The sequence below is a fragment of the Lissotriton vulgaris genome, chromosome 12 (assembly GCF_964263255.1).
Source record: "Lissotriton vulgaris chromosome 12, aLisVul1.2, whole genome shotgun sequence".
NCBI lineage: Eukaryota > Metazoa > Chordata > Amphibia > Caudata > Salamandridae > Lissotriton > Lissotriton vulgaris.
In genome coordinates this window covers 99620889-99637341 of record NC_141700.1, presented here as the reverse complement: position 1 = coordinate 99637341, position 16453 = coordinate 99620889, and the positions used below count along the sequence as shown (strand labels likewise).

The following is a 16453-nucleotide window of genomic DNA, read 5'->3' as shown; positions in this document are numbered from 1 at the left end:
GTGAGTGAGTGAGAGTGAGGAAGGAAAACGAGAAACCTGTGCGTGTTTGTGGGGCGAGGAGTTACACCAAAAAGCGAGGCACTTTTTAGCCAGAGGTTCACCACAGGCTGCTGCCAGGATGCTGCGCGTGCTTCTGCTGAGAGGATTGCTGCTGGGGCTCTGCTGGATTGCGACGAGGGCTTCCCCCACCCCGGGGACTGAGGGGCAGGGCTCGGTCACCGACTGCCCGTCCTGCGCCCTGGGCAGGCTGGAGAAGGCGGCTCCCTCCTCACAGGCGGACATGGTGGAGGCTGTCAAGAAGCACATCCTGAGCATGCTGCACATGCGGAGCCGGCCCAACATCACCCAGCCCGTGCCCAAGGCGGCCCTGCTCAACGCCATCAAGAAGCTGCACGTGGGCAAGGTGGGCCAGGACGGCTATGTGGAGATAGAGGACGACGTCGGGCGCCGGGCGGAGAGGAGCGAGCTGCTGGAGCAGACCTCGGAGATCATCACCTTCGCAGAGGCAGGTAGGTGGCCGCAGCCCCCTGGTCCCGGCCGGGCGCGAGCGCATGCACTGTGCCACATTCAGGAGCAGACTTGGGACCAGGCGTGAAGGGGGAGGCTGACCGGACAGGCGTGGACGGGGAAGGGTGACAGTGCCGGCGTGGAGAGAAAGGGTGACAGTGTCGGCGAGGACGCAGTGGCTGACAGGGACTGAGGTACGAACACTCTTGACCCTTTTTACCCTAAAGACGGGCAGGTGATGTGCACACATACGCTTTGCAATGCGGATAGCAGAATTGATGAAGTAGAGCGCCACCCCCATAGGCATCTTACATTTTAGAGTTATGTAGTTGTGCAAATACATAGGTCACGCTAGGCAGCAGCTGTACTGGCATCTCTCGTGTATGCGCGCCCTGAGGCAGCCGATTCCGTCAGGCGGCGCTGAAAAGCGGGTGGCAGCAGGTAGTTTAATGCGGCAAGGGTGAATTGTTAAAATCCTAACGCTTCAGACTAGGTGCCCATCAGCAGCACCCTTCATATGGTGAGACAGCGTAGAGTTATGTAGTTGTGCAAATACATAGGTCACGCTAGGCAGCAGCTGTACTGGCATCTCTCGTGTATGCGCGCCCTGAGGCAGCCGATTCCGTCAGGCGGCGCTGAAAAGCGGGTGGCAGCAGGTAGTTTAATGCGGCAAGGGTGAATTGTTAAAATCCTAACGCTTCAGACTAGGTGCCCATCAGCAGCACCCTTCATATGGTGAGACAGCGTCACACATTTGCATCTTGAGGCACTGCACAGACAACAAGCGCTGGCAAAGTTCCTTGCCGAAAACGTGCAGGCGAGGTGCGACACGGCAGGACGGAAGGAAGAGAGGGGAGGGGGAGGAGAAATGCGACACGGCGGGAGGGGGCGGGCAGGGGAGGGGGCGGAGAGGGGAGAGGTGCGACACGACGGAAGGAAGAGAGGGGAGGGGGAGGAGAAATGCGACACGGCGGGAGGGGGCGGAGGGGTAAACAAAGACGGACGTGCACGCGCCCGTGACTTTTAAGGTCAATGCGCATGCGCATAAGCTTAATGCGCATGCGCATTGACCTTAAAACTCACGGGCACTGCAAGGAATCGCCACGATTCCTTGCAGTGCAGATAAAGTGTGGATAACTCGCAATAGTCTCGCTTTGCTCGATGCGCATGCGCATCGGCAACAGGCGAGACCTAAAAATGCTTCAGTAACCTTCTTGCTTTCTCAAATTTGCTTGAGAATGCACTGTTTGCCCACTCTTTTTTAAATAAAATTCCCATGGTGAGAACTCCCCTGAACTAACCCTCTTTATGACACTGAGGCGCGCCCGCTAAGCTTACTCACCACCAGCCACTCATCCAGAATTTTTACGTCTCACCACTTTCAAATGTCACCAGCCGCCACTGGCTGCTTTGCTGCGTTGGCCGGGGGTTGGGAAGGAGAGGAGGAGGAGGAGGAGGATGGACGACCTCTAGGGCGGGATCTTTGCCTGCCCCTGTATGACTTGTACAGCGTATTCTGCTGCTGTTGAGGCTGCTGCTGGGATGGTCTGTAAGAGCGAAAGGAAGACCTTCCAAACCTCCTGAAGCGTCTACCAGTAGTACCTCTGGACTGAAGACCCAAAGATTTTGCAGTGGCCCTACTGTCCTTAAAACGTTCCAAAGCAGCATCAGCCTTCTTGCCAAATAATCCTGAGCCATCAAAAGGCAAGTCCAACAAAGCAGACTGGACGTCCGCAGAGAACTCCGATGATTTAAGCCAGGCAGCCCTCCTGGTGGCCACGGAGGAGCCCATGACCCTTGCCACCGAATCAGCAGTGTCCAGACCACTCTGAATCACCTGTCTCGCAGCTGCTTGAGTGTCTGATATCACTTCCTAAAAATCCTTCCTGTCATCCTCAGGAATTTTCGGAATCAGCTGCTTGTCAGAATCCATCAAGGCATGGATATACCTCCCCATCAGACACGTTGCGTTGGTTGACTTTAACGCCATACTGGCTGAAGAGAAAACCTTCCTGGCACTCTGATCTTGCTTTCTGGATTCTTTATCCCCAGGAACCTGTGGAAAAGCACCAGCAGATTTCTTTGAGCAGGCAGTCTGCACCACCAAACTCTCAGGCAAGGGATGAATTGATAAAAACGCAGGGTCCTCAGGTGCAACTCTGTATCTCCTCGCAACTGTTCTAGAAACTGCAGGAGCAGTTAAAGGTTTCTTCCAAACCTCATAGATGGGCTCAGATAAGGCCTCGTTGAAGGGTAACACAGGTTCAATTACTGACGAGGGTGAATGAAGAACCTCAGTTAAAATATTAGGTTTATAATCAGCAGTGGGCAGAGTAATATTCAACAAACTCGCTGCTTTTTTAATAACGGTGTGATAAGGCACCACATCCTTCGATGGTACATTTAACACTGAAGCCAATTCCCACTCAGGCGACAGTTCAAGCCCACTGACCTCACACAAGTCTTCAAAAGGATCCTCAGAATCCTGTAACTCCCCTTCTTCAGTATCTGAATACTGATATCTTTCCTCTTCCAGAAATCTCTGGGCCTTTCTCCGAGATCTTTCCTTCACAGCAGAAGTCAAAGGATTCGGAATCGACTCAGACGCGGTCGGTGCCGGCGTCGAACCCGAAGTCGGACGAGGTTTTTCAATACGAGGTCGGGCAGAATCCTGCCTCGGAGTCGTAGGCATCGGCGTCGATGAGACCGGCGTCGACGGAGTCGGCGTCGTGCGCTTCGGCGTCGACGACACCGGTGATGTCGGAAAATGCCAATGCGGTGGTATAGCCGGCATAAAAGGCATGAAGGGCGCAGGGGCGTAATCCTGGGGAACACCCAAGTTGAAGGCCATCGGACCCGTGGGACCAACAGGTGCACCAGACGGGAACATTGCCCTGGAATATACACCAAACATAGCGTTCAGGAACTGAGAAGGATCCTGACCTGGAGTTGGAAATTCAGGATATTGGTCTCTGGGTCGTTCCTGAGGAGGCGGAGTCGAAACGACGTCGACCTCTTCACCGAGTCCAGGAACCGGGGTCGACGAACCCGCAGGCACCGGAACTTCGACCTCACCAGCCCCCTGCTCCTCACCTTCATCCTCCTGACCAGAAGGATTGGATGGAACCGGAGATTGGACCTGCTTCTGAGATTTGTTTGAATCCGGATGTGAAGCCTCACCAACAGAATTATGTTCCGACTCCGAAACCTCCACTTCCTTACTCAGAAGTTTGACCTGGGACTTCGGTCTTGAACTAGAGTCCTTTCCGGAGTGATGACGTGACTCATGGCTCCTCTTCTTATGCTTCTTCCTCGAAGACTTCGAAGCGTGAGCCGAAGACGACTCCGAGCGTGACCTCGAACGAGACCTCGACCTCGATCGACGACTTCGAAGACTTCTTAACTTTCTTATCTTTAAGTTTTGCCATGAGGAGTTTCGTCTCTCTTTCTCTTAACGCCTTCGAAGTCATCTTCTTGCAGCAAGGACAGTCCTCGACGTCATGGTCGGAACTTAAACACCAAACACAGCATTCATGAGGATCGGTGATAGACATAGTCTTGCCACATTTGCCGCAAGCCTTAAATCCAGTTTTCTTCGACAACATTTCGAAGAATGTAAAGATAGACACAATAACAGGATAATAGTAACAAAGTTACTGAAAAGCTACAGTACGATCCCTGAAAACCGTTAGCGTCGACGACACGGAAAAAAGGGAACTGATGTCATCGCGCCGGCGTGGGCCTGTTATAGGCGTCGGTGACGTCAGCGGTGTCGCGAGCGGTGCCGTGCCTCTGTGACGTCCGGATCCACGTCGGCGCGAAGCTACAAAAAGAATTTCCGAATGTTGCTGACGCAAGGGGATATTCACAAGGTGAGGAATCCACACGGCAGATGTATCTATCAGAAACAATACATCCTAAAACGCCAAAGCAATTACAACTATGTAAAATCAAGCAAGGTCACAATTAGTCAAATCATATTTGTGACCATCAGGTCAAAAAAATGTCCAAGAGAGACTTACACCTTTACAGTTATTCCAGCCAGCTGGATTTACTTAATTTGGGAAGATTTCTACCGGAGAAGCATAAATTGTTAACATCATTCACAAAAAAAACAGCCGTAGGCCTAGGAGAGAGTGCTCAGTAGGGATGGAGCGACAGCTGTATTTTAACTTAGGGACCTGTTAGCAGCTGCCTTTGAACCGTCCGTAGTGCATGAATTCATCAACTTAAGGGATTCCCTGCGAAATTTCATGCACCTGGCTGAAAGCTGAACATCTGAGTCACTCAAGCAAGTAATAACTGCTTTATTACATTGAGTGATACCCAGACGCCAAAATATTGGCTTTAACTAATAGCTCCTTACCATTGTTAAACCGGGAAAAAGAGAAAATGTGCGTCACAGAATCCTGCTTAAAAGTACACAATCGACAATGCTGATCGGAAAAACCTTTTAAGCGCACAAATTTATATGCTTTGAGGCTAATTAGTCCACATCACATCCCCATAAGATTTTTTTCGAGCACCAGTTTCATAGGGCTAGATCGGTATAACGCTTTTCGCTGATCTTGGCAGAACTTTGCACAGAGATGCGTGTGGACCTTAGGGTTTAGCTCTTGAAGGTCTTCTTCCCTTGATTTTATTTTTGCTTTTTTGGCTCGCATTTTGGGCGTCCGCTTCGGGCAGAGATTTTGTTCAAATTTGCTTTGGGATCCCTAAAGCTCAGTTGCTGTTTTTACACAAGGTTCCTATTGAAGTTGCTTTTCCTGAATGCCAAGTAATATTAGTTCTTTTAGGGATCCTTTGGGAGCAGCCTTAAGCTTGGAACAGTATCCCAATAAAACAAGCTGTCAGCATGATTGATTGTTCGCTTAGTCTGAATTCAATTGTATTTGAGATGACGGGGTGGCAACAGGGAGAGAAAATAGATTTCTGTAGCATCTATTTTGCACCTTATTTAGCCAGGAGTCGATTTGGGCTTTAAATACCAGGGAACCATAGGTTGGGATGAACTTTAATTGATACTTGTATAGGGCACTACTCACCCGCAAGGGTCTCAAGGCGCTTGTACGAATACCGCTGTGGAACCCATCCTGGCTTTCCCTGTGAGGCGTCCACTCCTGGGCACCCCCAAGGTGGAGGCCAGGCATCCTTAGCGTTGTGGGGGCCGTTGGCATCAATCACTTTACAAATGCCTGTGAGATCTGGACGGCGCATCTTTTTTGCCAGAATTTTACGTTTATAGTCGTGGACAAGGAGATATCTTTTAAAGTGGAAGCCTATGTTAAGTGTGTGCACGCTTGTTGAAGTGGATGCCCCAGGCACTTTGAGCTTGATACTTGCTCCAGGACTGCAGTGTTCATGGGAAATTTGGATGTCATGTAGTTATTATTTCTGACACCACATACCATGATTTTTGTTTTTGAATGGTTGACAGCTAGTTTACTGTCCTGACAGTATAGCATAAGGGCCTCCAAACATCGTTGCAGCCCCACTGCGGTGTGGTCGAATAACAGTTTGTCATTGGCATACAGGACACAAAGGAACAGGAGTTCTCCCGTTAGCCCAGTAGAGATCCGGGTAGAGTATGCATACAAAAGACAATGTCTCATCTGGTAATCATTCACAAGGCAATTTAAACAAAAATAATTAATCAAAAGGAGAGATGGAAAAAAGGGAGACCCAAATAAATCATAGAAGACAAAAGGTTCTTATTTGCAATAGTTATAACAGCACTATAGTACATTGTATGTATAAGTAACCATATGTGGGTTGTGCACTGAATGTGCTTATGACCGTGAATGGCGCAGTGACACAAGGAAGTGAAAAAACTGCGAGAACGGAGCAAAAATACAACAAAATCTGTGGTCAATAACAAAAACAAAGTATATACAAGGTAAGTATTCCACTTTAAATTATTTAAATTGACCACATTGAAGCCAGAGGTAACGCTGGGTGGTCAACGGCATTTCGACCGGTCTGATTTCAGGTCATCAGGACAAGATTACTTGAATTTGTAATAGTGCTGAATAGTAAAAGAATGGTCCACGTCGAAGGGCGAAGGAAAGAAGGCTATCCAGGTGATATCTGCAGGAGTATCAAACTGGTGGGGCAACGTAGGGCTGATTATGGTCCACGTGGAGTGCAAAACGAATTTGCAGGCCAGAGCAGAAAAACTGGATGAGAAGTTTAAGCCCGAAGTCCAGGCAAGTAGATGAACATCGGCTGATTTAGGACAAACAAGGTTGTCAAAACAGAAACGATCCTCGTGAGGGAAACCAATTCTTGCAAGCTGATGTAGAGCGAAGCAGGCGGAGAGGCGCTGGGTCATTCATGAATTGGCATCAATTACTACTAATGCAGCCCCTGTGTTACTATATGATGTTGGTTCCTAATGGCTTCAGCACTTAGACATGCAGTTTACAAGGGGTTTGGAACCAATGGTCAATGTAATCCGCACCCCTTTGCTACGAGAATCGGAGTGACTTTGTAAGGTGGTCTCATCTCAACCCTTCCATATGGAGCAAAATTCAAACAGTCAAGGTGAACTTTGCACCTTGTTATAACTATGCACTTGGCATTCTCCCATTATTGACCCTAGACATCTACCGACACAGATAAATGTGGATATCTAATCTTGTATATGGGGAGGAAGGAGAGACAGACTGAAAACATGCATATTATGTGCCCATAATGAGTCACGTGGTCTGGCATCACTGCAAATGGAATCATCCGATTTGACCTACTACTAAACCCGACTGACATACCTTCCCCAAAAACCATGGCATCAACGACATGCAACATAAATGGTTGCATATGGTTGGGAGTGTTGTCTGCTCTAAACAGACGTGGTCACTACCACACACAAAAGGCAACCTAGTGATCAGGGCCAGTTTATCTGTTTGCAACAAAGCACATCATAAACTACTGTTAATCCTTTAGTACACAAAACGATGCCAATATGGCATAATGATAGTCTTGTTACTGGTGGTTCGTGAATGACTGCATAGAGAATGCAATCACCCAAACGGACAAAAAACTACATGTCGGAGGGATGGGCGGAAATGGAAACTAGGAGGCCGGATTGGGGGTTGAATTGTGAGATTTATTGAGTATACAGTATAGAGAGTAGGATGGATGATGAGTATAGTGGTTGGTCAGGTGACGGTATGGATGTTCAGGTAGATGTCTGGTCCTGTTGTTGCTTCCTTCTTCTGAGGTCTGGGTTCTGGTATAGAGTCCGCCGTCCCGGAAGGCTCAGGCTCAAAGGAAAAGGAAAGGGCGGTCAGTGGACTGTTTAGGGTTTAACCACATCCGTGCTGCAGGAATTTCAGCACTGTGCTGAATATTCCTTAACTGGGTGTGGTCGTGACTGAACCATTCCGTCATCAGCACAGCTCAACCGTGACTGATGACGGAATGGTTCCGTCACCCGCATTGAAAGGGTTAAAAAGTGTATAACCTTCACCACACCCGGAGTGTATCAAAACATCGAAGGGTTTCCTATTCCTAAGTGAGCCGCTTGTAGGTGGGATCAGATGCGGTCTCAAAGGTTTTTAACAAAATCCAGTTTAGAGGGGGAAGTACGCTGTGGGCAAGGGTTTTTGGGCGGGGTGCTCAGGAGTACGAACGTGCAAGGAAAGGGATTCGCTAATTACAACACAATACTGTGCCCCAGGCTAAGGCTACCTGTGCCTCTCCCCTCCCCTCCCTTCCTCCCACAGACACTCACAGCGTCTGCCGTAACTCTCCGGAGTTACGGCGGCCTTCCAGCAACCTCCGGGGGCGTCCACCAGTCCTCCGACCAGCACTCCACGTCCTCCCAGTCAGCGTCTTCTTCCTTTGTCATCCTTTGGAGCTTCTTCTCGGCCCGTAGATCCTTCTCCTCCAACTCCGCGGCGTCATTTGGGTTCGTGCTCCTCGTCTCCTTCAGCTTCCACTCCCAAAAAGGGGCTAGTCCCGCCTCATCCGGAATGTCATTGTGTTCTTATTGGGTCATGTTGTCTTCTTTCCCCACATCTTCCTGTAGAGAGGAGGGAGGGCCTGTGGTTAACCCCTGCAGCTCCGGGGTAAAGTGTGGAAGACTCCCGGTCGTAAGAGGTGAGTCCCCGTCCCCCGCAGACTCCTTTTTACACTACACAATAGGAATTAAAAATCCTTTAGTTCTCCATGTACTGAATCTGCAATTGGGAACACTCAATCTTGGCGCCATTGTCAAATATCACACTGGTTGAGACAATGGTTGGTGTCCTCGTCATCGGGCTTCTCTGAATCACCTGTACTGAAGTCGATCAGGACCAGGGACTTCTTTCGCAGTGTGGTTTTATATAGCTCGAAGATAAAACATCAGTTCTCATTATCCACCGAACAACAAACAAAGCGTTTTTTTCTGGACAAATCAGTAGGTACATACACTGAAAGACGGTCATACTTCTTGCAATCCCATGACACATGCAACAGAAGGGCGAACCCCAAATGTTTTTTATACTAACAAAGACTTTCCTTCCTTAGCCTCACATCATTTTTTACCTAGTATTTTAGATCATACCTACGCAATATAGTGATGATGCCTTTTAAACCTCAATAACAAGTGTCCAGCTGACTACAGTAAAATAGTTTGAAGTATGTTAATAACCACCACACAGGAGGAAAGATACACCAGGTCTCAAAATGTCCACCTATCAGGAGACGGATGTAAGAAGTCAAGAGGTGATGGTGCTCTGGCTACATCATTTGAGCTATTGCTGTGGTGTAGAGGGATTAGGGCAGAATCACAATAGAGTCTGACTTCAACTGAGGTTTCAGGCTGACTGTAGGCCTTGCCATCTTTACAATTATCAGTGACATTGAAGGTCAAAACATTCTTTAGACATTTGAAAACTTGGAATACCCTGGATTAAACTGCTGATTCACAAATAGACCCTTCTTATTTTTAGACTGGTCGAAAGAGATTCCTTTGTTCTGGTATGAAATGTAATGCTTATTTGTTTCACATTGGTTAACATACTACTCCAATGTGATTTTCACCTCTGTAATTAACCTCTTGCCCAAGTTACTTGCCTAAGAAGCTCAAAACCCACCTTCTTAACAACTAGAAACCCTTTTGCGACTCTATTCCCCCTCTGCCAGCGCCAGGACACTCTTCTGAGTAGCTGAGCGCTTTATAAATGGCTATAACATTCGAATATATGATTTTTCCACGAAGACAAGTTCCACGCATGGCATTACCACGCGAACTTTAGTTCGCATGTGTCTTCACCACGCAGCATTTGACAACGCATGTTTTTACTCCGCAAAATTAACGTTACGAAACATCTCACGTCTCATTTAAATTTACATAACGATGCTGATAGGCTACATGCAGTTCGAAGGAAAAGATCGATGTTTTTAACAATTAAAAACAACAGATTCCCTTACATTTTATTTTTTTCATAATCCGCTTAAATTATACCTTAATTAATAAAGTTTAGATTCTTATCTGACCCCTGTACGTCTTTCCCCATCAGCCCTTTCTTCCACCGACCACGGAAACAAGCGTCAAAACACGTCTATCAAAACTGTGAAAGGACTTCAATTATGACGTACACGTCTCCTTGTTGGTGAGGCATTGTAGAGCGTTTTTTTTAAGTTTTCTTATTTATTTATTGTTATCCGCTTGTTTTTTTTGGGGGGGGGAGACCCCTCCCAACCCCCCCTAGCCCCCCCAACTCCCCCCTAGCCCCCCCCAGCCCCTAAACCCCCCCCCCCAAGCCCACGCAGATCGTACAGGCAGAACGACACGAAGGAATACCACTCGCGTGGTAAAGACGGACGTTGAAGGCATACGCGTGGAAAAGACCTTTTCGTGGTGAGTGACGCGTGGTAAACGTTATGCGGGGTAATTCCTTCGTAGTAAATGATGTTTCCCTAACATTCGTGGTATTTGATAGTAACTTACATTAAGAAAAGCGGTGAAAGAGGTTATATATATTATCCCGCCTGCTGCGGATTCCTTCGCCTGCTTGCGACGGCTGCTCTGACGGGGTGGCAAGCCCTAAATCAAACACCAGTCTTTATTTTCTTTACGAAAGACAACCAGGGCATAAATTTAATCAAGCATGTAACCTTTAATTTAAGGCAAAAGAAAGAAAATCTGATGCGTTTCAAAGTACAACTTCTTGGTACCTTAAATTAAAGGTTACACACTTGATGAAATGTGTGCCCTGGCTGCCTCTTTCGTAAAGGAAAACAAAGACTGGTGTTTTGAGATATATATTTTCCATGTTCCCCCAGAAAAGAAGAAGGTGAGCCGCACTCGTAGCGTTACTTCTTGCTTGTTTTTAATTTATTCGTGGTGTCTCAGCATGGCAATCCTGACGCGTTTCGTTCTACCCAGATTTTTTTCAAAGGTTGCCAAACACCAAACACACCGACGCTTCTCACATGTTAATGTCCGCTTTGCTTTTCACATCCTCCAGTGGATACTTTTATAGGTGCATTATGGGACATGTGGTTCCACTCCCGGTGCGTAGATCATACCCTCCAGTGGGTGATGTTTTTTTCTTTGCTGTGACACCCACACTTCTGGCCTATGTTATTCCCCACAGTAATGTGCTACCCCCTAGGCAGTTCCGTTTTCAAGGCTTCGTGGGATCCAATACCAGGGCCAGTCCCCGGCTGCACCGCATTGCCCTGTAACGTTTTCACAAGCCCCAAACAGAAGTCCAAGGCGGGCAATGATGGCGCTCTTGTGGTGGTGCGTCGCTCGTCGGTGGGACCAACCAAATGTAGTATTTTCCATGTTCCCCCAGAAAAGAAGCTGGTGAGCCGCACTCGTAGCGTTACTTGTTTCTTATTTTTAATTTATTCATGGTGTCTCAGCATGGCAATCCTGACGCGTTTCGTTCTACCCAGAACTTTTTCAAAGGTGGCCAAACACACCGACGCTTCTCACATGGTGCGTCGCTCGTTGGTGGGACCAACCAAATTTAGTATTTTCCATGTTCCCCCAGAAAAGAAGATGGTGAGCCGCACTCGTAGCGTTACTTGTTGCTTATTTTTAATTTATTCATGGTGTCTCAGCATGGCAATCCTGACGCGTTTCGTTCTACCCAGAACTTTTTCAAAGGTGGCCAAACACACCGACGCTTCTCACATGGTGCGTCGCTCGTCGGTGGGACCAACCAAATTTAGTATTTTCCATGTTCCCCCAGAAAAGAAGATGGTGAGCCGCACTCGTAGCGTTACTTGTTGCTTATTTTTAATTTATTCATGGTGTCTCAGCATGGCAATCCTGACGCGTTTCGTTCTACCCTGAACTTTTTCAAAAGGTGGCCAAACACACTGACGCTTCTCACATGTTAATGTCAGATATATATATATATATATACACACACACATACATACATATGTACACACACACACACACACACGTATACACATACATACACACACATACATATTTATTTATTACAAAAATTCCTAATAAACGCCCACTTTGCTTGGATAGATGGTTACGGACTCCTTCTGAATATAAGCATAAATCTTTTCTATTGCTCACATAAACTAGTCATTATGCTATATTATATTTATATATATACATACACATACACACACACACAAAGAAAAAAGGTGGCAGAATGCTGCCAAATCGCTGGTGGTGCTCTGGAAGCAGTGTCAGCGTTGGAAATATCCAAAAGTCCTCCCCAAATTTCATTACAAGAAAGGGATCTGGCACTCGAAGTCAGGGGCATTAGACCGGTTTATTGAGTCAGGTCACCTCGGGCACTGGAACACCAAAGAGACGCGTATTGGCAGTAAGACTGTCTTTATCAACCAAAAGTGTGCCATATTGGGGCTCTATTTAAACATTAACAATCACGGACATAAAAAATATCACTTTTCTAAGGAGTAAAATACTAACCACGTCGGGACACACATAGAACAATTCAGTAGTGAAGTATTAGACCATTGTTATAGCTTCACATTGTCAATAGCAACAAAATTAAAACTCTATATGAGTTCACCTGAAACTAACTTACAGCCAGTGTCTCTGTGCGCTATTCCTGTGATTAAACAACGGCATTATGTTCCACAGTCCCTCCATGCATCTTAGTGGCACATGTAAAAACTGGACTGGAATACAGTTCATGTCCTCAGCTGCAGTAAAGGCATTCAAAAGTTTTGAAAACAAACCAAACACGCATTAAAGCCATCCCTAAAACAATGTTAATCAAAGCAATGCCACCTTTGAGATTAATCCAGGAACTCCTGTCATTGGAAATCATGTCTCTAATCTCAGAGGGACATCCTACACTTGGATTCTGAATAAAATGCCAGTTACTGCATTTAGTATTTCAGGATTTGCTTTCCAAATAAAATGCTTACAAAGGCGGAGGCATAATATTCAACTTAAATTCCTGTGTGCCGCGATCCAACAATCAGTGTTGAGGTCCCCTGACATATACATATAATCTGCGCTGAACATTACTTTTAAGTTCAAAATGAAAAATGTTACCACTCCACTAGTTCACACTCCTGCTGAGATGCACACCCTAGTTTTGTCATGTTGCCTGCTATATTAGGGTTTCTTTAGAGACTCTTTCACTTCAAACCATTCTGAGATACAGTAATTGATCTGTGCGTGTAGAGACAAATCACTTCTGCGGCACTTGCGAGTGAAGTTGTAGACAGCACATTCGTAATTCAAAGCTTGAAAGAAGTTACTGCATGATAAATGTCCCATGATTTATGGTTAGTCCACGCAAAGTATGTTAAGCCACAGACGAGTCCTTTCTGCTGCACTTGTAAGTCAAGTTGTAGAAAGCATGTTTGTTATCTAGTGCTGGAAAGGAGCTACTGTAGTTGTTTTGTAATACTTTGGGATAACTGCCCGATCTCATGATGTATAATTGGTCAGTACACCTCTCTGCCATAGACAACATATAGTAAATGAATACAAAGCTCCAGAAAGACAAAGCTATTTTTATCAACACACAAAAAAATGTAACTATAAACATATCACCGAGTACTTAAAACTACAGAGGAACAGCTTTTCTCTGTTCCTACCCCCTACCAGATGATTCTGCACCTGTTGGTTCTAGTACACCCTCCAATACAATTCACACCAATCCAACCTTGTTTTTATTAGTTTAGGGTAGAAACATTTAATTAATGCATATTTTGGAATCTATCGGGAAGGAGGGAGGGACTGCCGAAGGACCCTGCACAGCATATTGAGGCAACCTCCCCCAGGCAGCTCTATATTCAATAAGCAATGTCAAAATGTGCATTCTTCTACCTCACCTTCAGGATTTCGTCACCAATAATCAGGATACCAGCAGTGATGTCCTCCTGGGGTGGATTACCCACATCAGCACTGGTCACCATGGGCATTGTTAAATGCCCACAAAGCCTAGTAAGGCGCAGGAAGCTTCGTCCAACTCCAAATCCAGGCAGCATGGAAGACTGGTAATAATATTTTTTATTCACATAGGCCAATAGGGTCCATGGTTCTGGGACACCTGAAACAAAAAGGACATGTCAAAGAGGCAGGCAGGCTGGGTTACTGATTTTAAAGCACAAAAACACTTTGATGTGACAGGCAATGGCAATCAAAAATAAAAAAATAAAAACATTAAAACTCAAACCCTTCTGGCCCTAAAAGAATATGCACCTTTGGTAATATTTGTGTATGATCAGTTCCTTAAATAAATATATACTGCACTTTCGGTGATTTTTATTCCATTTGGTCAATTCACAACTAGAGCTAAATGTAATATGTACCAAGATTATAATTAGGGCTCCCGGTTTTATGGTATTTATTTTTTTCACATTTCCGTCTGTATTTATCCATATTTATTTTTGGGTCATATTATCTGTATTTATCCACATCTATTTTTTGACGCAAGAAAAAAAGCGCTAAAGCTTGTATTTTTCCACATTTATTTAAATTGACATGCACACTTGCACTAGGTTGTTATAGCTGTTTTTTTTATTGGAGCCTATGCTTAGTGCACTTTACATATTGGGAGTCAATTTCTTCCCTGTCCTCTAAAAAAAGATGCATTAATTCATGATTTTGATTAGGTCCCATTTGCGCAGCTGTCTTGCAAAATGTAAACGCATTACTACCTCTTTTACTCACATTTAATCGACCATCACAGAGAGTGTCTGCTTGGAGAATATCAGATCATTCCCTGTCTAATATGTGGGTCCCCACAGCATCCCATATCTCAGATATTCATAGGCCTTTAAAGAAATGGGGGCTCCCTGAATATTTTGGGCTTCTTGCACCATGCCTCTAAATGGAATATATGGATTGAATGTATAGATTTTCGTGGGAAAGCTCTGCCCTTTCTAATTGTTAAGAATGCGCTGCACTTTTTAACCACATGTCCCCTTGAACCATAACAACTTTCTAAAGAGTGTTTACAGAACGTGGTGTACATGAAATATCTTAAACACGTCTAATGTAAAAATGTCCCTTTTGAAAACATGCCGTCCATTCATAAATACTATTTTTGGATATGCAGCTTAGCAATTAATGCACAAGTGTATGCACCGTCTGTAAGGCACAGACCAGCGCAAGAATCGAGGAGAGGCACCTGATCGGCCATTGTACACTACCAACCAGTGTGCTAGCGAGAAGAAAAGCACTGAGTGATAAAAAGCAGCCTTATTTGTCAGTGTCTTCGCAAGCTGGCAGTGTCCTATTTCGGAGTGCTGTTGTTCTCTTCCTTGGTTTACACGAGTGCCTAAAGGGAAGGGGAGGGGATGGGAAGGGGGGAGCAAGGGTAGAGGGCTGAGGCGAGGAGAGGCACCCGAGCGGCATAAAAAAGTTCTCACCGGGCATAATATTAGCAAAGAAACAAACAGAATACACTAGACTTCTCCAATCCTAAACATTTGCTAATGATTTTTGGGACATCGGGTTTCAACTCACCCAAAGAACCGAGAAACCAATGATAAACCCATTAATGTTTGTTTGCGCTGCTGCCTTGCAATCGTTTTCAGTTATCGGTCAAATGAACCTGGGTCGTTGTTCTGTTACCAACCATCGGTACGGTTCCAAAAATGACATTTTTAGGTCTCGCCTGTCGATGCGCATGCGCATCGAGCAAGCGAGACTATGGGGGCTCATCGACTCTTTATCTAACTTGCAAGGAATCGTGGCGATTCCTTGCAGTGCCCGTGACTTTTAAGGTCAATGCGCATGCGCATTAAGCTTATGCGCATGCGCATTGACCTTAAAAGTCACGGGCGCGTGCATGTCCGTATTTGTTTACCCGCTCCGCCCCCTCCCGCCGTGTCGCATTTCTCCTCCCCCCTCCCCTCTCTTCCCTCCGTCTTGCTTGTTTCAATTGTGTTTCATTATATCCCACGCCGTTTAAAAACTAAAAGTAAGTTTTTATATATTTCATCATCATTGAAAGTTACCTTATTTGCTTTGCGTAGTTTGACAAAAAAACTAACCCGCTCCGCCCCCTCCCGCCGTGTCGCATTTCTCCTCCCCCCTCCCCTCTCTTCCCTCCGTCTTGCTTGTTTCAATTGTGTTTCATTATATCCCACGCCGTATAAAAACTAAAAGTAAGTTTTTATATATTTCATCATTGAAAGTTACCTTATTTGCTTTGCGTAGTTTGACAAAAAAACTAACCCGCTCCGCCCCCTCCCGCCGTGTCGCATTTCTCCTCCCCCCTCCCCTCTCTTCCCTCCGTCTTGCTTGTTTCAATTGTGTTTCATTATATCCCACGCCGTTTAAAAACTAAAAGTAAGTTTTTATATATTTCATCATCATTGAAAGTTACCTTATTTGCTTTGCGTAGTTTGACAAAAAAACTAACCCGCTCCGCCCCCTCCCGCCGTGTCGCATTTCTCCTCCCCCCTCCCCTCTCTTCCCTCCGTCTTGCTTGTTTCAATTGTGTTTCATTATATCCCACGCCGTTTAAAAACTAAAAGTAAGTTT

General features: G+C 45.9%; 1 protein-coding gene across 3 annotated transcripts in view; it reads right to left on the bottom strand.

Moving 5' to 3' along the window:
• FLAD1 (flavin adenine dinucleotide synthetase 1) overlaps positions 1-16453 on the bottom strand; it is a 166104-nt gene that overhangs the window by 123861 nt on the left and 25790 nt on the right. For all 3 annotated transcript variants that reach the window (XM_086947370.1, XM_086947369.1, XM_086947368.1), the window contains exon 2: positions 13792-14009. In XM_086947370.1, the coding sequence (XP_086803496.1) occupies positions 13792-13947 (156 nt within the window). In that variant the 5' untranslated portion in view covers positions 13948-14009. The remainder of the gene's footprint in view (positions 1-13791; positions 14010-16453) is intronic.